This window comes from Odontomachus brunneus, unplaced genomic scaffold (assembly GCF_010583005.1).
Source record: "Odontomachus brunneus isolate Ranch 3 - 2012 unplaced genomic scaffold, Obru_v1 Obru_scaffold_026, whole genome shotgun sequence".
Classification (NCBI taxonomy): domain Eukaryota; kingdom Metazoa; phylum Arthropoda; class Insecta; order Hymenoptera; family Formicidae; genus Odontomachus; species Odontomachus brunneus.
Window position 1 is genome coordinate 1177933 of NW_022639476.1, and position 24111 is coordinate 1202043.

General features: G+C 44.6%; 2 protein-coding genes across 5 annotated transcripts in view; one reads left to right on the forward strand and one right to left on the reverse strand.

Moving 5' to 3' along the window:
- The window catches only part of LOC116842719, a 294323-nt gene that overhangs the window by 154613 nt on the left and 115599 nt on the right, over positions 1-24111 (reverse strand). The gene's annotated exons all lie outside the window — the stretch shown is intronic.
- Positions 1-24111, forward strand: part of LOC116842632 (hemicentin-1-like) — a 287444-nt gene that overhangs the window by 152194 nt on the left and 111139 nt on the right. For all 4 annotated transcript variants that reach the window (XM_032812102.1, XM_032812103.1, XM_032812101.1 and 1 more), the window contains one exon: positions 14324-14551. In XM_032812102.1, coding sequence (XP_032667993.1) covers positions 14324-14551 — 228 coding nt within the window. The remainder of the gene's footprint in view (positions 1-14323; positions 14552-24111) is intronic.

Genomic DNA, 24111 nt, shown 5'->3' on the forward strand with positions numbered 1-24111 from the left:
AAACGAGGCGTAATTTGGTAAACGACTTTCCCGTTGCCTGGAAGGAACCGCGAATTGCTTCGCGTGCGAAATTCACCGAAAGATAGCGCACAATTCCCCGGTTGCCCCGCGCGCGAACCCGATGTGTTTTTGCGCTCGCTGCAATTTCACCTTTCGCCGCGCTTCGGCGTCAAGCGGAAACGCGCTCCTCGGGACAGGTGATTTGTCACACGAGAACGAAACGAGAGAGTGCGGCTCGCTCGCTCGCTCGCTCGACTTGCTTCGAGAGTTTTTCGCGCGCATACAGGTAGCTGATGACTTCGGGGCGGAAAGCTCGCGGACTCTCGAGACGCTGCAAGCGGTGGCGGCGAGGGTAAAGCAAGGAGTGAAGTAATAAGAAGAGCTGCGCCGCCGCTACGACGTCAAGCGGAAGATCCGACGAGCGAACTTTCGGCGCATTTGTATTTCCGCCCTTTTCCCTCCCGAGGGAAACTCTCGCTCGCGTCGCGCGCGTACTGATCTCTCTTCGAGAACAGCTGATTGCTCGTATTTCTCATTCACTGAGAATCCAGAGCGCCACTTGTTTGCACGACTTTTCCGCTCGTTACTTCATCGTGAACTTCGCCGTACGCGTTTCCGGACTTTTAGTCGTGCGACCTGTTTCTTTCGTTCGCTTGGCTTACAGCGATGGACTATAAACGCCGTGGGAAACGATCTAACGAGATCCTCAGTCGCATCCGCCGTGCTCGGCTTCTGCTGCGATACAGCGCGCTGTAATGCATCGTATTATTGTATCTTCTCTTCACGGAGGAAACCGTTATGGCTGCTGCGACCGCGATCATATTTCTTTGGTTAGAAGAAAGATTCATGTGAATTGAAGTTAAATAGATATTGCGTGAAATATTGCTGCTGCTGTATGCCCATCTATGCAGTTTTCACAGCCACGGTTCTTATGTGATATATAATGTTCAATTAGCATATCCATATATGAGTATGTCACTATGCTGCAAAGCGTTAAAAATCAAAACGATAAGAACGTTCAGAACTAGGGACGTATCCGGGAATTGGTACTTCTGCGCTGAGAGAAGAAATATCTAATAGTAATTAAATAGTAAATATTTATTCGGCGGGTACACTAATACAAGATATGTACTTGTACTAATATAAAAGATTTTTCGAATAAAAGAATTTACATTTCTTAAGGAAACCCTACGAAAGCAACTTTATTCTATTTAAATTAGAGAATTTAGATTTACGTAAAAATATTTATGTTATTAATGTTCATTAAATAAATATTTACTACTTTTCCTTTTAGGTATTTGTTCTCTCTCGGTATATCTTAGAATACTGAAAGTTCCGCTTAAACATGTATGGATAGGCAGCAAAGAAGGCCAATGTACCACTTTCAGAGCACTACGGCTTCCACAACTCTTTTGCATATATAGCCGATAAATAACATGAATATTTTGTTGCGGCAACCATATTTAGCCAAGTGATATCCTCAGTGTTTCCTTTCTTCTCTTTCCTTTTTCTCCGCAATGCTTATCTTGGATTATGACGTTCCAGGCTGCAGTGTGCAGAGCTGCAGTTGCATTGATACGGAAAGCGCGTCCTCATGACGTCGGCGCCATAAATTCGCGGCTGAGCAAACGTACACGCTTACGCGCGTTTGAAACACGCGTGCAAACATTCGCCCAAACAGGGACTACCCAAACTGCACCTTCGTGGCTTTATCCTCCCCCCTCTCCCTTCTCTCTCTTTCTCTCTCTCTTTCTCTCTTATCTCATCCTCTATCGGGTCAGTGTGCTTGCTATAATTATGCGCGTCTTTTTCGCAGACGTCACGGAAAGTCCTCTCGTCCGGAAACTGACAAAATCGCAAAGAGTGCATCCCAATGAGTTGGCCGGACGTGTAATTTAACACCTGCACCCGCGAAGTACATCCACGCCAATTTCATAACGCACCGCTCTCCGCATTGCCGGTGATAGTCCATGCACGTATTAAGAGCGGAGGAGAAAAAGAGCTCGAAGAAGAGAGCGCGGGTATTTTTGCGGCTTAATTCAAAGTTTCAGCTCACTCGCGTTCGCGTCGAGCTCTCTCTCTCTCTCTTTCCCCTTCTCTCTCTCTCTCTCTCTCTCTCTCTCTCTCTCTCTCTCGCTCTTCCTAGCCATTGGCCTTTCATAAAAGGAAATAAAGCGTGGCGGAACGCGGCGGAATACCAAAATTGTCATTACTGAAATATATCGCGTTCACGAAGTATTCCGCGCGAATAATAATCCCGGGGCATCTCGACGCTTCCCGCAGGCTCAGCTATTAATTTCCCGCGTTTCGATAGAATTAACGGCCCTCAGCGCCATCGATATTGAACACAACGGCGTTTCGTCGCGGTCGCCACGCGGGAGGAATCCCGTTAATATGGATCGCGACATTGTGCGCCTCGACACTGGTCGAGCGCGAAAGAGTAAAAATCACTTGCTGAAGGGGAAAAAGCGCAGCGAGCGTTTCATCATCATTGTCGATTTCGCTGTAGCTCGACAAATTTCTCGCGAGTTGCAGCTTGCGCGCTTCGCCAATGATCGCGGTGTATGATTTAGCAGGACGATGATCATAACGGTGGTGGTGGTCATGGTGGTGGCGGTGGTGGCGCTGCAGCTGCGGGAACCATGGCGAGTCAGTTTATCGAGCTACGAGCGCATCGTCAGCGAGAAATAAAGACCCTATTAATGCGAGCGGGATTAGCGCAGTCTAACCGAGTGCTGCAGATCTCTGCAGCGTGCCTGCTGCTTGCACCTAGCCGTAGTAGCTCGCAGCTCCCGAGCTTTCGGATAACGATTCACGAGTCACCGTTTTCGCCGGTCGTGCCCGGTGCAGCGTAGCCCGGGCGGCGGATGCTACCTCGTACCTACTGCTAGCTCCAGATAATCGTTACTTAGTTGTCCCCGAGGATGTCTCCCCGGATAAACCAAAATGGATGCATGACAGACCTAAAGCATACAGCGTACCAATTCGCACCGGTGTAGTTTCTCATTCTGTAACCCATTACTATTTGCTGAACATCGATAGGGGAGCCGTACGATACGCACGAGGTTGGGCTGTTAATATGGTTTAATTGTTTCTAACGACGCACGGTGTTGAACTAATTTTGCGGCTATGAAACTCTCGAGTAACCGATCGTCGTCTTCCTCCGCGCCGTATCGGATGTAGTTCGATCGTAAATTCGTATCACGCGTACTGAGGAAATTTACGTCAGCGAATTTAACGTTATAATATAGAGAAAATAAATCGTCTACCTTACAGTACCTTGGGAAATTTCTTGGGATGAAATTTTATTCGAAAAGAGAGTGACTATCAAGTCACTTGAATTCGAGTGATTTTCAATTTATACAGAATGGATTCTTCACTCTGAATCGAGTGAATATTTGCGCTTGAAATTGAAGAGCGAATATGATGTATACCACTGTCACAGGGATAAATTCTAGTTAGTTGAAACATTCGCTCATGTGCAGTCAGAATCCACTCTAAGCTCGAGTGAAATATTCACTCTTGCGATTTTTAATGGCAATTTTTTTCACTATTCGAGTGAAAAATATTGCCGCTTTTCACTCATTTTCAGTGAGATTCTACTTCAAGAAATTTAGAGAGTAACTAAGGGCTCGTTATTAATAGTTGTCATTTGAAACTTGTCTCATGAGAGATGCTGAGATTTTTACTTGGAGTTAGATCCAAGTTTTCCAACTGAATCATGATATATACTACATTTATATCTGTAATCGTGATTCAACTGAAAAACTCATCCAACTCTGAGGCCCGTATTAATAGTCGTCACTTGAAACTTGTCTGAGATACTCAGATTTTTCTTCAGAGTTAGATTCAAGTGTTTCAGTTGAATTATCACACGCGCGATGCACATACCTATAATCGCGATTCAACTAGAAAACTCTCACCAAACTTTGAATTCAAATATGAGTATCTCACTTGAGATAAATTTCAAGTAATAACTTGATATTAATACGAATATCTTGCTTGAGAGACGAGTAATAACCATTAATACGCGGAGAGAATATTACCAGTTTTTCTTCTGTAAAAATTTTGTTGAATTGTGCTATGTTCCAGTAAGCAAAATTATAAATTATCAACACGGTTTATCTTGTTGAGAAACATAATAAATTTTTTTTGTGGCGCATTTTAATCCCTAAAATATAAGTAGCACACATGAAATGAAACGACAGTTATTGCAGAATATCAATCTGTCCCTCAGTTGCAAAATTCTCTAATAATTTTTACTATAGAATCCTCTTCAAGTCGCCCGAGTCTCTGTGAAACAAACCAAAGTATTTCCTCCTCGTTTGTTGAGAGTAATTTTTTTAAAGCTTCCTAAAAAAAAATTTGCTGACTCAGATTTGCCCGACAAGTAATAGCTTTGTTGAATCAACCGATCCGTATCTCGCGTATCGACCATGCGCGATAATCTGTTTAAACAAAACGTTCTGCTTTCAAAGTGTCCTCGGCGAGTTATTGTTCGAAATAAGCGTCTTGGGTGCGCGCTGCAACAATGAGCGGCAATTTGGTCGGTCTGGCGGATATGTTTGTAGCGCCCTGTACTGACGTAAATCGCCTTCCGTCTTCCTTAATGTCACCGTCCTTAGACGTGAACAAGGAGTTACTGGGAAACAAGAAGGGGATTGCCGCTTGTTACCGTTTGCGACGCGAAACGTATCCGTGAGACGGGACATGAAAAACTCTCGCCGAAAGTAGCGGAGCGTTACGAGCACCGTTAAAAGACTTAATCGTTTTACAAATCGAGATCACGAATCGTTTGTCGTGCGAAACACGAAATCGACGTTGAAGCAGAAACCATCCCGCCCCGTATGATAATTACGTAAAAATTATTAACGAGCCCGTCCCTGAAACAAACAGTCTGACGTACTAACGACCGGCGCATCCGCGATGCGAATGCAAGCGTTTTTATTTCTCTGTTTCGCTCGCTCCTCCCGTCGAAGCAACCGGACGGAGAAGCTGCAACGGAACGGACCGACACGTCCGTCTCGCACAATGCACTTCCGACACTTTGACCGGCCCGGCGCTTTACGACACGCGCAACAAGCGCCTGCAGAGATCGCGGGCGAGCGAGTGAGCGAGCAAGAATGCAACGCGGAACCGAGTCGGACACAAAACGCGACGGACAGCCCGAAAGGACATGGCGCGGGATAAAATCCGACGTGACGCGTCCCTGTTTACCGTACACACCGGAGCTGCATATGCAAAGCGAAACTTTCCGCCGGCTTTGTACACAGCGCTTCAAAAGCGCCACGCGCGGCTGATACGTGCCATTTTTTTTCGCGGAGAATACCGAGCGAATGAAACGTATCGATCGACGTGGCGTGTCGCCGCGCGCCAAGGATTACGCTTTCAGCCTTCCGGATACCGCTGTCCGACGGTCGTCTCACATTACCGTTGAGTCTTCCGTTCCGCTGGGAGAGACTGTACACGGAGAAAGCGCCGAGGATATCACTTGCCTAAATATAGTTGCCGTAACAAAATATTAATGTTACTTTTCGTTCATGCATACAAGATGATTGCAGTAATCATAGTGCTTTAGAAGCCAGTATATTAGCCTTCTCTTTGCCGCCTGTCCGTACGTTGTGTTTGAGCGGCACTTTCAGTGAATGCACGGCGTAACTAGACTCTACGGATCTCTCAACCATAGTAATTTGTTCCGCAGACCATAATAGAGAGACAGCTACATTACTTTGGTTGAGGCAATTATATGTATGAGGATATGTATAAGGACTGACTGAACATTTTACGTGTCACAAGAAAACTTGGTAGCCAGAAAAAAGTTTCGGGGGGGAGGGCTGTACTTTTTATTTTTGACAATCAAAAAAAAGGTCATTTAAAAAAATTTTTTTCACACTTAGCGTAACCCAGAAAATTAATTTCGAGGGAGGGGCTGCAGCTCCTTCAGCCCCCCCGGCTACGCCACTGGTATCGATAAATACAATTTTTAATGCCATACCTACTTGGAGTCCCATAAAGTTTGTCTCAGAATATGTGGATATAGCAACAGAAGCAGCTTTCGCCATGTAGTACACAAACGTGCGTAATTTCAGGTGCGTGTTAAATAGCAAACGAATTTCAATTACGCAGTATTTTCGGATTAACCGAGATTAAAAGCTAAGAGCTGTCGAGAACGTTGGGGGGTATCTCTGTCATCTCCATAAAAGCAGTTTAAATGTTTAACTTTGAGACAACCTGTAGCATGGAACGTTCTTGGTTCACTCGGTACACGAGAGGATAGCACAGGCAGCGATGGGTTTTAATTTATTTTATTGTGACATAAAATCCTGCAAAATGCATGCCCGTCCCGTACGAGCTGACCTGCCCGACCCCGTGGCGTCGCCCTCGTCGTTAGTCCTGCGATAGCAGGATGTATAAGATATTCCCGCTGCGAGAAACGTTATTTAAGGACTCGGGAGAAAGTTCTTCAATCTCCCGGAAGGTTTCGCGTCGCACTCCAAAACGAAATAATTTATTCAGTTGTTGGGAAAATATCGCCGTTGCAACGGCGAAACGTGAAATGTGCCAAACTTCGTACATGTTGTTTTACAATTATTGGCAAACAGACACACGTATACACATCTAACCAGCCAGCAGAACTCACACAAACAGAAGAGTTTTAATGGTACACAGCTTAAACTAATCGCTTTACAGACACTCAGCCTTTTATTTGGCAAGTTAACTTCTTCGTACGAATAGACAGTTGCGAATATTTCAGAAACGATTTAAAATAAAAGTATCACATACATGTATCTAATCCTGGATTTTTTTATCGTTTTAGTCTTTAAATACGAATATTTAGTTTTAATGATATTTAGAGTTTCAAGAAATAAAATATATATATTTCTTATTTTACATGTATATATATTTATTATATTTGATAGCTTAAATATTAATATTTAGAGACAAGAAGAATGTGAAAAAATATCTGGTGCAAATAAATAATATATTAATATATTCCATTTTGCGGCATGCGAACGTTAAATATTAAACTTTTGGGTATGAACTTCGTTGGAAGAGTCCTTATAGAGATTTTTATTTCAGTCGCCTGTCTGGCGGAGAAAAGTAATTTATAGCGGTGTCCTCGCGAAATTATCGCGGTAGCACGCGAAGACGACACGGCGAAACGCTTGTAAATAAATCGACCATTAATATCGTCTAATTTACACGGGTTACGTGCACCCCGAGCCGGCAATAACTCTCTCGCTTCGCTGAATTCGTATTCCCATATTTGCGATTCTTAGCGGTAATATTGCTTCTTTCACGTCGCTTTGAGGTGGAAACGGTCGAGCTAGGAATTTCGCGCAGTGTATCTTGCAGAAATTCAAACTCTGCGCTATAACGCATTGGGTTGTAATTCCCAATATCAACAGAACTTTGAGCAGCGAGAGTACGCCAAGGGGAAACTATAGCGCGATGATGCTCGCGGATTTGCATTCTGCAAACGCTATCTTAAAAGGAAACTTTGTATTCTACCGGCGTAAACTTATATTCTGTAATTTCGCATCAACTTCTAATTTGCCGTTCGCTATTTGGATATTTGTCAGTACATTGCGGATCGTGTGATGTTAATTGCCCAACAGCACCGCGCATTTTTAGGCTAAGGATCATAAGAGTTAGCGAAGTATTCTTGATCTCATTTGATTTTGCACTACGCATTGTATGCGTCTGATCTTACTCATCTCTCTGTCTCTTTAATTCACCTACTTTTGGTATCAAACCAATTTTACACAAGTATCAAGTTACTGTCCATTTATTTGTTTGTCAATCTGGACGGCACATATATACGGGATACTTCGGCTTTTGAAATATAGGTTACATGGATATAGATTTCACCGCGGTCGCAAACCCCGCGAGAGAAACAACGGCGTGCAGTAGCGGTCGGTTATTGAAAAACCCAATTTCCAGAAAGGCAATTAGAATCGTTGAAAGTAAATAAATATCCTATCTATAGTTCTTCTCTATAAATACGAATCTCACACAAATAAGAAGATCGCGTCTCTCTCTCTCTCTCTCTCTCTCTCTCGTCCTCTCTATGGAAAACCCGCTACGTATCGTCGCGTATATAAACCCGAGCGACGGAAGAAGATGGAGAGAAGACTCGCCGTGAGTTTCTTCCGCAATCACAGCGCTCTTGTGTACACCTTCCTGGTTTCCTCCGATTCAACCATTGAAAATAATTGACCCGACTCTGCTAGTGTTTCGAGCGGCCGCGGTCGCATAAATGCCGGGGTGCGCGTTTTAAACCATAACTACGTCAAGCGGTGCATCCTTCGATGCGCCGCTCCGAGTCGAGCCGGGTCGAGCCGGCCGCTCATTTTGCCGCGTATTGTTACCGTACAATACACCGTGTTTCCAGCGGCTTGTTTCCACCACCCGCGCACTGTAGCCGTGGCCGCTGTCCGCTACTGCATTGTCGGCGCATTCCCGTTGCCGTCGCATCGAACGCAATTTTACAGCGTCACGGCGCGTTGGTCAGGGCGAAATGTTTGTTTTAACACGACACCGCCAGCCATAACCGTAACCCGTCGCTCCGCTCTTCCTGTCTCGTCTCGTCGACGTTTTTATTCCCTTCGTGTTTTCCTGCCACCTATCTGCTGGCGTGTCGTGCATCTCGCGCATCCCAATTACGCGCCTTCGCCTGCATGGAGTCGCGTATGAAGGGAATGCGCGCATATTTTATGTACGCTGATGAAAAGTAAATGACACTCAGAAAAATATAATCTTTTTCCTAACGGAACTGTCTTATTCTCTTCAAGTGAATCAGTAAAAACGTTCACTGATTTTCAGTGGAAATACTCCCACTGCTTCATCTTATATTTCTCTGATCTTAACCAATGGAAGGAGGGTGTAAAATTCGTTATACTACAAATTCGTTATACGCTATATTAAATCTAACTTTCAGCGTTTCTAGCGATGGAATTATCGTTTTCCATATATTTTACATGCAACATTACCTGTGTTTACAAACTGCATCAATAATAGCAACAGTCGCTACTATCAACTGATTCTTTCAGCGAGATTTTACTGTTTGCAAAGTTATATTCATAACTGAACCATCAGTTATGAGTATAGTATTTCAATAAAAAATACGCTAACTGTAATTTAGAGAGTATATATGGTCACGAGAGAATCTCTTGCTAAAAGGAATTTCTATTAGAAACAAGACTCGTACTGTGAAAAAAAGACGATATTCTAACTCTAACTTTAAAAATATCGTACTTAGAACATGTTCCTTTTGATTTTGGAGGATTTTAGAGGTTCCTCTTGAGGCTAAATTCCCGCTAAAGGGAATTTTTTTGGGTGAACGTTCTTAAAAAGCTCAGCAAGCTCGGGTGTTGATCGCATTTTGTACAGAGTGAGGCTTTGGGTCACCGAGGCTTTGGATGACGCGTGACGTTTATGATACTTTGCGGTTATCGACTTTAATGCTCAATTTATGCCCACAGTGTGACGCGTACGTGGCGTGCTCCGGTATCGGTGAAAACATAAAAAAAAGACTGGATAAAAAACGAAAATTTCGCTCAACTATCGCGTTATCGAATTGATAGTCTATTATAGGATTATTTGCTTATCGACTCCGTGTCTAGTGCTCTTCACCGTGAAACAACTGGCGCTAACGTGGTTTCGCGCAACAATTTACAACTTTGTACGATTGCGCCGCTTGCTATTCTCTCGACTTTACATTGCGTACCGCACGCAATGCGATTCCACGTGAATGTGTTTGGCGAAAATGTCGTCGATGCTGAACGTAAAAGAATGAAGATGAAACAAACACTCGTAGCGCATCCAAGTATCCATTATGCTCGCGAGTAATTCGCTGTTTCGTTGCTTCACCCTTCTTAACGAGCGAACGGCGACGGCAACAATGACGACGACGACGATTTCTAGCGCGTTTACACACGGTAACGGCGTTTAAAAGACCGTAACCGTAACGTTATGAAAATACGCGACAAGCAACGACACGGTAATGACTTTAGTTAGCGGCGACTTTTAATACGAGGACTTTCTGGGGACCGCGCGTTCCACCACGCAAAAGTCATAACGACCGTAATAACCCTCCTCGCTGCTTTATTATTCGCTACGCACAAATACGAGCCGAAGCCAGTCGGATATACCGGATGGCGTCTTAAATCCGCATGTGCTCGCAGCTCACGCTACGGACTTCGAATTGAAATTCCGCTCTCGTGCGATAAAAATCTCTCGCTCGCTCGCTCGCTCGCGAGGTCGAACGAATGAATGAGGGTAGCGAAGAAACCAAACGCGAAGATTCGGAATTTAATTCGCGAGTAGCTCGACTTTCGATCGCTCGTAATTCACGAAACTATCGGCGTTTCGATATCTCCCTTCGGAAAAGAATTTACGGCTACACTGTGTATGCACAGTGTTTCGTGTATTACGGCTATGAGCCGCGCTCTAAAGCGCGGTCGCTGGGAAACGCGAGGAAACGGCCGGGCGAAAGCCCAGCGAGATACTACTGGCGGGATATATTTGTATCCCGCGGGACAGCAGAGAATTATCCCGAGGGGAACAATAGAAACGGCGGTCTCGATGGTGGAATTAATTATGGTATAGAACTTAACGAATGCTTATTATTGCACCCTGCTCCTTTTTTCGGACGACAATGGCATGTCTCTCGCAGCGACGCGAAATCCTCGCAGCCGGCGACTGGAAGAACGCTGAAGCAAGCGCTTGCGACGTTGTCCTCATTATCGTCGTTGTTATTATCATAAGAGAAGCCTGTGTGTGTGTGTAAGCTGGAAATTAGTTTGCAAAAATTGTAAAAAAGATGTAATTTCTTCTAAATTGTAAAAAAGATGTAATTTCTTCTATGTACTGTAGCTTAATATAACACATAAAATATGCAAAGTATGTTTTGTATGTTTGAAATTCCACATAAATTTCATTATATACATTCTTTAAACAGAATTTCTTAAACATATTTTGCATTAATACATTGCATGTTTTAAATTATATTTCGTTAGAACCCAGCAAAGAAATTGCATCTTTCTTACAAATTTTGCTCAGTACTTTTCAGCTCTCGGCTCTTGCAAACTTTTCTTTGTCGTCCACTCTTGATCGTCTTTCAAAGCTTTTATGATAATTATTTATATTATTATTACTTATTCTGCTTACGAGAGAAACGATTCTCTCTGCCATTAGAACGGTAAATCGCGTAGGTGTAATACGAAGGGGAAGAAAAGCCTCTCAGTCGAATGATCAATTACGAGTTTATGTTACCGTTCGTCGGTCACTTTGCGTCGGTCGCTTTGCGTTGGTCGCTTTGCGTCAATCCCAACATACGCAGCGTACCGTTTGGAGCGATATCGCGTATTAATTAGGAACTCTCCTCGGGTCATCCAGCACGCAACAGACGCATTTCCTGCACGCACATGGGTTGGCTTCGATTTCGCGGCAGGAAGCCTGTTCATTTCCTGGTTATTGTTTAATGAGCATGTACTTGGGGAAATTAATGCGATTTCTGTGCATTGTATCCGAGAAATTAACGCGATTGTAGACAATACGCATATCGCGTCATAACGCGTACACAGGATTACCTCTTTGTTTCTTTCCGTTCTATCGCATTGCACTCACTCACGAAAAGAGGCAGAGAGAGAGAGAGAGAGAGAGAGAGAGAGAGAGAGAGAGAGAGGGAGAGAGAGAGAGAGCCCGCGTTTGATAAGTTAATTTATAGTGTAACATCCGGACAGATATCGGTTCGTCTCGCGAAACGCGCGAATCCGCGCCACTTCGACGCATTGCGGAATAATTCGCAGTCAAAAGAGGAATCCCTGATCAAAGTGTCCCAAAGTTCCTCCAATCGGGATTTGAACACCGATTTTTAGTTGACTTCGCCATATGTGATAGGAAATAAGCGAGTGGTAGCCAAAGAGGAGTGAGAGGGATAAGGAGAAGCTGTAATGACTAATATGACGAAACATGCTGCAACTTTTCCCTCATCCCCATCGGCTTCTTCCTGATTACATACGACGGATGTCAGACGGCGGTGTCCAAGGTATGATTAGAGGAACGTCTGGGATGTTCTTCTCTCGAGGAGAGATGCGAGGCGAGCAAGATCGACCAGGTCAGACGCTTTGATCAGATGCGTAACACGAGTGGAGAGCCCAATATGCTATACTCCCAAGAACTACCTATGCAAATGGCATTGGCTTCGGATTATTAATGTAGATCTCCGAGCGAGCAAATAGCCGCTTCTAATTACTACCGTTCTAGCTAACTATCAGTGTCAACGATCGTGGCTTCTGCCAAGATATATGCGCGATATAGAGACTGGTTCGATTAGATAGATATCTATGTAGACAGCTTCAACAGACAGCTGTCTACGAACTGGATAGGCAGACGCTTCATCTGGAATAACTGTTGATTAGACAACACGGATCGGTTAATATCGAGCACGGCGCTTGACGGCGTAACCAGTTTGGCATAGCGTTCGCTATGAGATGTCTCGGGAATTTCGCGCGTAATTCATACGTGCGTGTGTCGGCTCGGTCAAATTTAACGAACAAACGTTTCACTGAAGTTTTACGCTACACTGACATTATGCGGCACCAATACTAGAAGAGAATATTATCGGGTTTATCCGAGAGAACCGGAAGTTTCGGTGCTTCAGGAAACGAGTGAAACTCACTCGCAAACAGTTAGAAGAGACAAGCATCTCCAATTATGACTTCCACATTAGCGTGTACACTATAGAAAGGGAGAGACAGAGAAAGAGAGAGAGAGAGAGAGAGAGAGAGAGAGAGAGAGAGAGGTGCGAAACTATCTCGAGTTAACGGGGAATGTTGTCTTAAAGTAATTCCGGATATGTAATCGGAGCCCGGGGCGCCTCCCCTTCATTGTCGCAGCTGGTTTATTGTCCCTTCCGGTTTACAATTACCATTCGCAATTACTGTCTGTCCCACGACAGACTACACTATGTACCGTGTCCCGTCCAATGGCTCGCCGGCTTCCTTACGTTTCCGGACGCGGCGACTGTACCTTCCTAATTGATTAAGTGAATTATCGCACCCGCCGCGATCATCGACGTGCTATGTGAGACGCCTTCGACGCGTCCGTGAAAGCGCGCGGCCAGCAGCGCGTCGCCTTCAGTAATGGCAAAATCTCGCCATCGGGCTCGCTTTCGTTATAATTAGCGGTGGCGTGGGAGAGAGCGCGAGCCACAGGTAGCGCGGGAAACGAGAAACACGAATTCGAGAATACTCATTCGCGTGCGTACACGGCCATTGTTTCGACCGAGGCCTGCCGTCCGTCGTGATTGACGGCGACATCCACCGACCCCCGACCCTTGGAACGCGCCGTTCAAATTACCCTCGCTGTCTACCGGCTCATTGGCAGGGGAGGAACGACAGGCGTCGGCCTGCCGGCACCGATATGCCCCACGGCTTCCGGATCTTTTTCAGGCCCGATATCGGGCTGATATCGTCATAGCGGTAGCGGGACGAACAAAGGACTCCCGCAAGTCCCGGAAGCTTCTGTCCCGTTGGATTCACGACTCCTCAGCCTTTCCGTGAACTTTAGAAAGTGGTAATGAACTGTCCGACGGATACATACCGGACTTTCGGCGATTTTTCACTGCCTGAATGAAATACATTTTCTGTCGAAACTCACAAGATTTATGTGAAAAAGATGGATTGGTTGATTTGACGAATCTATAATTCACGAATCGAAATTTGATGTTATGACTAAGCAAATTTGCTTGCATCTCGCAAAGGAATTGCGTCTACAATTACAAAACAATTGACAACTTACTCACACACGGAGAGAATGTTTCTTTTTTTATATAAATTCTTTTCAATCTTATCATGTTTCTGGTAATACGGGAACAGATTGCTAATTAGATCTATTTTTCCAGAAAACAGAAATCTTGCCGGAAAAATAGCAAACTTTTTAAGAGCACATTTCACCACCAATGATTTCATGATATAAATTTATGAAATAGATCTGTTAATTTCAGTTAGAACGAAGTTTTCAGTTGTGACAGAAAATCTTTTCTCTCGACTACAACGAAACTCGATGTCATCTATTAAATTTCCGCGCATGACGAGATATTGATGCCATTCAAAAATTCTTTATGAAACTTCACAAAGTTGAGAAACCTTGCCCTGTTCGCTATACCAGCGCGTAAAATGTACGTCGTTTGACTCGACAATATTCGCGAGATGCTCGACGAGCAAAGCGAATTTAGCTCGGCGCGCATCTGACTTTGTTCTATTTTTTATTCCCCTTTTTTTTTGCTTTTCTAATTGCTCCTCTTTCGTTCGCGCAGGCAAACCTCGACCGCAAGTCTCGTGGTATCTCGAGTCGCAGAATATTCACGCATCTACGGAGATTCGAGAGACTCAAGGATCGGACGGCGAGACCAACGTCGTAACCATCAGTAACGTGACTGTGAAGGCACTCACGAGAAGGCACCATCACGCCAAGCTGTCCTGCCGAGCGAATAACACTCAATTAGCGCTGCCACCTAGCACTTCTGTCATCATAGAGCTTAACAGTGAGTACACTCATTCCAATTAACGCTAATTGCGAGCGGCGCTGCGCGTCGCACCGACCTACTTCGCGAAAGTAATAATTTTTTCGTCCCTTTTTTTCTCCGTCCGGAAGGCGATCCTAATTATCAAAACGTCGGCGCTTCCTTATTTGCGGGAAAACGCGAGCATAATAAGGGCGCATTCGTTTCTCTTTTTTTTGTGGAAAAACAAGCGAAATGCAAGTAGTGACATAACACACAAGTGATAACGTTTCGTTGACTCAGAGAGGTGGCATATTCCTAGATTCTTTAGGTCTAAAATATACATCAATCAGATGCAAGAGCTTACTGAGCATTCAGTGGATGCACTTATTAACGTCACCTTTCCGCGTCACGGTCACATTTCGCTATCACCTGTGTTATGTCGCTATTGGCATTTCGTTCGTGAATGAATCGATGACGCGATGTCGATAAGAGAAAGACGTATCTCTCGATAAAATTTTCTCGATGCGTAAAGTTTGTGTAGGAAGAAAATTGCAACAAATTGACACAGACACGATATACCTGGGACCGTAATTCATGCATTATATAAAGTCTCTCGCGGATAATCGCGCTCGTGGAGACTCGCCGAATTTCCGTCTAGGATATCGAGGCAACATGTTCGTACGCAATTCACGCCAATATAAAAAAAAGGGTGAATCGCGCGTCGTGGTTTTCGTGCGTCAGAGACTCTCGATTCGTCCGTAAAATAACGACTGGGAATCACTCGTCCAGTCGCTCGCTCGTTCGTTCGTTCGCTCGTTCGGCTATTACGCAAGTACGAAAAAATTCCGAACATTTTCCCCGGGAATGTCTCAAATTTCGTGAATAACCGCGGAACAAGGTACCCTCTGCGTTATGAATATGCAAAAGCCCGTCAATTTCGGCGGGGCGCGATACTTTCGGCCGATTCCCTGTCCCGTCCCACTCCACCCTGCATCCTTTTTCCCTCCCTCTATCTCTTTCTCTCTCTATCTCTATCTCTGTCTGCTGCATATCCTGTGCGTATCGATATCAATATTTTCTCCCCGCGAAGAGGATAGAGCGAATATTTAACCGACGCGAGATCCGATTTGTCTGGCTGAAAACTCACCCTCTCCCTCTCTCTTCCTCTCTCTCTCTCTCTCTCTCTCTCTCTCTCTCTCTCTCTCTCTCTCTCCCCCTTTTTTCCGGCTCGGCCGAAAATGGAAGCGGACTCTCGACGAGACGAAATTGAAACATTTTTCACCGATTACAGGGGAGGGAGAGGAGATCCGACGAGAGGGGCGGGGTGAAGCTTCTCGTACCCTCGCGCCGAAAAGCAATCAACCCCGCGATGTCATTAATAACGCCACTTCCGGAATCGCTCCGAAACGCGACGAATCGCGCGTGAGTAACATGCCGCGGCCGCAGCAGCGTTCGATCAATCTTCGTGAAAAACAGAGATAGAAAGGAAATATCCCGCGTTGTCCCCTCTCCCTTTCCCCCCTTCTCTTGCACTTCGTCGCCAGACGTGGCCGCTGCAAGCCCCGCTGCCGGAAACAACGGCGGGCAGGTCCGGGGAAAATTGCGACCCCGAACTATTTCCTTCGGTCCGAAGTCGGTGACTCGAAGGCGATTATTATTTCGACACGTGTTGTTGCCGGACAGAGGGTGAAAGGAGGGAGGGAAGAAGTTGTAATGAAAAGTTCGTCGGACGCCCACCTGCTCGCGACACTGTAACACGCGCCATAATTATACACGCGAGAGCCGCTCGCCGGCATAACAAATGGCTTTCGTTTGAACACAGCTGAATTACTATTAAGCTTTATGCTTTCACGCGTACGCCGCTATCGCGTGACACAAAGCGCATTCGGGCTTTGTGCGTGCCAGGGATATTATCGGTGTTATCTACTCGAATATAGTAGGCTGACGAGTGGATCAATTACACTCCTTTTCGTTTAAGGACCCCGTATTTTAATTCGCCGGGGCGCATGACGACGCGCGCTTCATTGTTCTTGTTGCAAGAATTAAAAAGTAAATGGGAAAATATTATTTTAAATAACTTCGGGCAAACTACAGAGCAGATACAGAGGTGAGAATCGCGAAACTCATATGTTCGTTTACATTTTGTGTTTCGGAACAAGTCTATGTCTCTTGTTCAACAAGCGAGTTTTCCTTAGCAACGCTTGCAGTTTCTTTTCAAGCTAGAAAGAAGTTAGTCGCTTGAAGAGAATTTATTTGATCGGTAAGAAATTAAATTAAACGAAATTAATTATCGTTTCTCTCTGTGGTGAGAGATGAAAGTCTGGAAGTCTCACTGTGGGGAGAGACTGAGATGGAATACTCTCTGTGGGGAGAGTCGAAATTAATAAACATTCTCTGCGGAGAGAATATCTAATACAACGAAGCCCTACGAAGAGAAGGAGAAACCAACAATTGGCTTCCTCTTCGGAAGCATTCGACTTAAAATATTTCTTTTTCAGAATATTAGTTCCTGATAATCTCAAGAATCTTAACTCCTTGTGTTTTTCCCAAGTTCATCACATTTGTTTCTTGTAATGATCATCGTCAACATCCTTCTGGAGACTATAATTTGAGACAACGTTCCAGTCATCTACATCATCCTTACAGAACTTCAAGAAATTGAAGCGTCTCCTCTACCATCTCCTTCCGGTGAAAAAAACCTGTCTCCTGATATTCAACACATTTAAATATATCACAGTGACTAACAAACAGTTTTTTACGTTAACACATCTAATCTTTCATTCTATTTCCGCCGAGTCGAAATTTGGTTTCGACCTCAATATTCCACCTTATGTATACTTCGATGGTCCGAAACATTCATCAACCTTTTTTGACTCTACACTGAGAAAAAATACTTGAAAATTTTTCTGTGGGATGTACTAAAGTTAATTTCATGTGAAATAAAATTTACTTCTCTGTGAATAACTTTATATATTGGGAAGTTCAGGATCGAAAGTAGGGTTAAAATTTTGATTCAGACTCTCTCCTCCTCTTTTCAATAACGAGTATTGCTGAGGAATTTGTTGATATCAAAGATTAACAGGTTGTGGGAAGAATCGGTACGGTGCGACACAGTTATGGAAAAAATACAGTTTGAATGTTACGTCGTCGTTCGACGATGCAACGAACGTGCGAGAGATAGCGTATTTCTGGTTTATCAGATTTCGTCGGGCTGAGGGCGATACTGCGTTTCGTGAAAACAAATTAAAAAAACAAAAACAAAAAAGGACAAAATGAAAACAAAAATTCGGGAGACGCACGAAATGAAAAATCTTTCAATTTTCTCATCGACTAATTGACCATCGACGGTCCGTCAAAGGACAGCTGGCACTGTTTTAATTGGTCGGCGTGAAATAATTCCTGCCGGATCTGACAATCGAAAATGAACGAGATACAAACGGATCGCGGTTATTCACGTGTGATATCGCACTCGCGTCCGAAAATTTAAAAACCGCAAAGCTGATCGAATTATTCATTGCTCATCGGGCGCGTGTATATGTAAAAATAATTTCGGAATATAATCTTTCGTGCACCATGTGTGTGTACGTATGTGCCTATCCCAGAAATCATTCGTCTCCGTATTAATTTAAAAACGATATTTTCTGCTCCGAAGTTTAAACCGGGGCTTAATTATTAATAAGATTTTGTCTCACTTTTCCAGCGAATTAGTTTTGCGTGCATCAATATTTAATGGAGGCGTTTATAACTTTATAGGATCACGCTCTCTCGTCGTGACGTAATAAGTACTGCGAATAAGTAACTTGTGACGTAATAATTTCTATTAGCAGCTCGCAAAGAGGTTCGTCGAACTTTTAGATATATTTCCTTTATCATAACATATTTACTGACAAACTCACTTCCATTAATGTATGATTTATCTTTTTTCTCATTGAATGAATTTATCTACAATATCTAAATTTTTGCAAACTTGTACTAATATATCTCTGTAATTTTAAGAGATTAGAGAGCTGAATAAATGTTCACTCAGTCCTTTCTCGTACATAGAAATCAAAATTCCTGCTCAAGGAAACGAGCTAAAAAATGTTAGGGGATCGAAAGCTCATAAAAAGCTTCTAATTTCGAGCTATTCGTTTTTCACATGGTGGACGGGGGAAAGGGATGGGGCCAACTCTGCACGAGGATTACTAATAATTGCCGAAGTAATCCATTTGACTGTCTCATCTTGTGCTCCTACTCACGTTCTTCGTGATTGAGGAAATTTCGAAATTCCGTCGGACGCCTTTTCCGTGGATACGGAAAATTAATATTCATAATTGTATGAGCAGTATGGTGGTTCTCATCGGCACGCTCGAGACAGTTTATCCGACGGCGAACTTTTGCGCGTCGGACAAACAAGTTTAAATTAAATAAGGCGGAAGCTGCTCCGACTTGAGGAGATGCAACGATCCGTTAAGCGAGCGGACAGAGAGGAGTTACTGTAGAAGCCGGCTCTCGGGCGCGATGTGAAAAGTTTGTGCGTAAACCGATGACCAGATCTCGATCAAAAATTTCGCAACGCTCGATTATACTGCCGATCAGAAAGACGCTCTCCCGCTTCTCCACGGCACTACGTGTTTTCCGACGTTTGGCTGTCTTCCGTCTTCTTTTCGTTGCGATCGTAAAACGGCTACGACGCGATTCCTGCCGGACGTCGCGACAACGCCACGATGGATCGTCGAGTGCCCTCCTCGCGAAGGTGCCGGCCGAATAATCGAACGTAAATATCGACTCGGGGATCCGAGGGACTCGTTTGCCGGAATAACGGAAATAATCTCGACCAGATGTAACACTCGACTCAATTCCGACGAATAGTACTTCGTTTTTCCCGATTGAGAATTCGCGTCGAGGACCGATCCGCCCGTGCACTCCGCTCGCCGCGACTTGCATAACGAAATTGATCCCGCGGCGCCTCGTCTCGCCTCACCTCATCGCGCCTCTCGCTCAATCCTCTCGCTAATTGGAAATGCGCCGAACGAGAAGCCGCTAACCGCATAATCGCGTCGCTCCGTCGCCCGTACGATCCCTACAAGGTCTGATGAGAGAGAGAGAGAGAGAGAGAGAGAGAGAGGGGGAGAAAGAGAGTGAGATGGTTGAAGGAGAGAAAGAGAGAGAGAGAGAGAGAGAGGGCGAAAGAGAGTGAGATGGTTGAAGGAGAGAGATAGAGCGAGAAAGGGGTGAACGGGAGAGCCGCAGGACCTTAGGCGCGGCGGAGACGCGGGTGGAAGTCGATCGACTTGCGAGAACGATTGGCGGTTGACAACGAGGTCGGCGAATACACGAGGCTCATGGAGTGGATCGACGAGAGAGGATCGCGCTCTCTGGTCGAGCCCTCGAAACCGCGCGATGTGTCCCATTAATTTTTCATGCCACCACCGGGACCGAAGTAAAATCCGATGTATGCGCGAATGGCTCACGAGCGGCAGGGTCGTTAATAGTTATACGATAGCTCTGCGTAATGGAAATTGCGAAATTGGAACGGCACGGTACGGCGCTCGCGCGCGCTGCGCGCGCTAATAGGAAGACACGGCCGTTCGAGAAACAAATCGAATTCGCAACGTTACGGAACGACGCAACGGGTGGTGCCTGTCGCCCGGCACCATCGCCGGCTCTCTCCCTTTCTCCCTACTTCTCTCTGTCTCTCTCGAGACCGTCAATGGATTCTTCCGTCGGCAATATTTAGCGCGATAACGCCCAGCGATTTTATCGTATGAACCGCGTTTTGTGTACGCGGTTTTTTTTATCTCACGATCTCTCGGTCATTCGTATTTCCACGAAATGCACAGCTTTTTCCTCTCCTATAATTTTTAGTACAAAATACGACATAGAGTGCGGCTCGTTGCAGCAAATATAATTTTTTCATGTTTTTCGCTAGCGCGTGAAAAGGTTTGCGGAAGAGTAAATTTTTATTTTGAATTCGAAAACTGTTTTCTATATAATATAGATGTATGAACTTCGACAAACTTTGTTGCACCGTATTTGTTCGATCGCAAAACAATTTGTACATTCTTTATCAAATGATAATACTTCAAGTTGTCACAAAAGCCTTTTGCAATCTTTGCACGCGTGCATTCCGCTTTGTTAGTGTTGAGTCCACCGTCATTATCGTCGCATTACATACAGTTGTTTAATATTGCGCGGACATAACTTTTCTACATATGTATGAGATATTATCGATGGATTCGATTGATGAAATTATGCATTAGTTTTGAGCAAGAGGAGCGGAACGATATGCGGCTCGAAAGAGCAGGGAATATCGAGTTCTTAGCAGAACTCGCCGTTGAAGGAAAAATATTGTATATTTTTACATTTAATATATCTCGAAGCGGTATGCCCGGCCATGAATTTTTATTATTTTTAGCAATGCTTCCTATCCCGACATCGTTTATCTTAGATATATTCCTCCTTAGGATCAGCAAACCGTTAGCGGGTCATGGCGACGCTGTTGATTTTCTCAAGCATTGTATATCGACCAGGATAATTTGCGAAGTAGAAGATACACGCGCGAAATGCAGCGACGGAACTCGTTCAAACATTCCCTCAGTAAAGATACTCTCTAAATTTCTAGGAGTGAAATTGCACTCGACAGGTAGACCGACAGCCGAGTGTCGCTCCAATTCAAGTTATTTTTCACTCCCATAGAGTGAATTCTCCATCTTGTGTAAATCGCCGAACGAATACTTTCACTCGAAATTGAAGAGTAAATCTGACGCATTCCACCGTCAGAGCAATGTATTCATTCCAATCGAGTGAAACATCCGCTTATATAGAGTCAGAATAGATTCTCTTCTCCTCCTCTCTCTCTCTCTCTCTCTCTCTCTCTCTCTCTCTCTCTCTCTCTATAATATAAATTTCTAACAAAAATAATTTTCACTATCGCCTCGTGGGAAAATACTTTGCTACTTTTTACAAAATTCGGAGAATTTAACGGAGCCATATTCACGAAAATTTGATACATTAAAAGAAAATAAAAAAACATAATTAATGGAAAAAATGATAAATAATAAAGAAGAAACGTACATGTGTGATAAATTCGGAACGCAAATAAATGCCAACAGTTTCTTGTTATAAGAATATGCCACTATTATTTTATTTTGTTCTCACACCATTTCACCCATTATTATTTAGAGAAACATAAACAGTGACGGATTAATTGTCATCAGTAATGTAACGAATCTGGAGTTACCTCGACGTAATCGGCAGGATCGAACTGATAAAATACCACGGTAAAATAGCATAATTGTTCTCGCTGTCGGTGCGAAAAAAACGAATAAACGTCGCAATGGAATAACGGACGACTATTACCGGCGGCTCTTGTCTACCGACGTGTTTCGTTTGTCGCGACCGTTTGAAATCGGCTGTCGGCTTTCTGCCGACGAAGTTGCAATTCGGCGCGACCGGAGAACAAAGAAGGGTTCGTCTCGCGAACTTATTCAACTTTTAACGACTCATTCCACGGAAGCGTTTGATTCCGTAGCGGGGGTGCGCGCACCGGCAAGAATAATCAAGTTAGGTAACAAGCCAAAGAGAGCCCCGGCTTTCTCCAACGGCGCGTACCGTCGCGTTCCGACACAGAAATTCCATTCGGCAAAAATCTCCTCCTCGCGCTTCTCCCGATTGGCGTCCCCTCGTTAATTAGTAAGAAAATTAATGAAGCCGCCTCCGCGCGCGCAAACTTTGCGCGGGCGTGCGCGAGACTCATTAGTCTTTTATAGTTACGAGCATTAACGAAAGTTGTAGATGCGTCCTCGATAGTCAGGCGATTACGTGCCCGTCAGTAGTAACGACCTAACGAGTATCAGACATCAAAAGAAGTTCCTCATTAGAGCGATCTTACCGATCGCGTCATGTCGCTTTTTCTCTTTTCTAGGTGGCGACAACGCTCGCGTGATAATTATAAACCGTAAAACTCCTGTGACGCTGTGAAAAGATCTGTGTGGAAAACCGAGAGAACAATGTGCCGGATACATGCGAAACTTTGCGATCACGTTCCTCGATAAATTAAGAGATGACTCGATCTTTCGTGAAATTTTGAAGCCCGACGCGCTGTTATATATTAATTGCAGATTTAGTAATAACTCAGGAGAAAATGCGAATGAATCAAATATCTGAAAATACAATACGAAATTTTTTATTTTTGACTGACTTGAAAAAAGTGTTTTTAACCAACTTTAAAAACATACTTTTGATAAACAATTGAAAAATTCGAGAGACTTTTTTAATAAATAAACCGCCTTCATAAATCTTCAAAAAGTTCTGAAAAGTGTGAAATCATTTTGCCTCTTGAATAATTTATCAGAGGATATATCTTTTTGGCTTAATTTCCTATCAATTATTTCCTGTACATGAGATGAGTGCTCAGTGTGTTTTAATATTACTAGTTCCTCAAGAATGCCGAATTATGGCACAATAGCACAAGAACGAATTTTAATGCGAGAAAAATTGGAAAAAAATAAAACTACAATGACAAAAATGGATAAACATTACGTCGTAACAGGAACTATGTATGAGGTTGTTCCCGATCAAGCCAGATCGAGGCCGTTCATTTTATGGCCGCTATCAATTCGTCGAGCGGATGACGGTGAACTAGCGATATAAAGTAGTTCCGTAACGAAGCCGGGCGAGCAGATTTCAGCGACGGAACGAGGGCGTTTGCGAATTCGCGGAGTCGCAAACGGCATAACGACCCTCGAAAGTGCTCTCTTTCTCTATCTCTCTCTCTCTCTTACTCCCTCCTTGCCTCTCCTCTCGTTTCAGGACGATGGAAGAAGGGTTTAGCCCACTCCGGAGACGAGTGAACTTCAGGAATGTAACTCCTTGTGCCTGATAACTCAAGCCGCGGGAAGCTAATAATTCTCCCTTCCCGTCCGACGCGAATCACGACGCGAATAGCTCCCTTAATGCAGCGCGCGCGCCAAATCTTTTCGCGAACCTCCTTCCACACGCGAGGCTACCAACCACCTTCTCTCGTCGCGCGTGAATTTTCTGGACAAACTGAAAACTACGAGATCTCGAGCGGAAGAAATCCGCGAGTGACGATTCCACGGAATTACGGCGCTCCCTGCGAATATCTTCTCGGGCATCTTTAATATGATATACAGACGCATAAGTTCGTGGGATGCTCGCGGGCGTGTATAAGAGGATTAACACTTCGACGGTGATTTGTTTTCGCCGGGGCTGAATTCTTCGCTCGCTTGGAATTAATTAGTTTACCCGCGGGGAAAGGGGGGGGGGGAACTCCTGGCAAGTGTTATTCCGTCGCGCGAACGTGCGCGCGTCCCCGTATATTTCCTTGTATTTTCCGAGGCTGCTGGGAACGTATACATCGTCGCCTCGTTTACAGGCTTTTGCGCGAGACCGGAACGAGGCGAGACCGCCGGAGCAGCGCGCTCCCGCCATTCCTCCCGCTCGTGCCCCAACCCCTCCCCCTCCGCCCCCGCCGATGGGGCCGTAACGATACGGGCTCACGGTGGCTTTGCCAAATTATGGCAATAATATCACTTAGAATCGCGCATAGCGGGTCTCGGCGAAATTTCACTTAAGCCGACGATTCGCGGGATCGG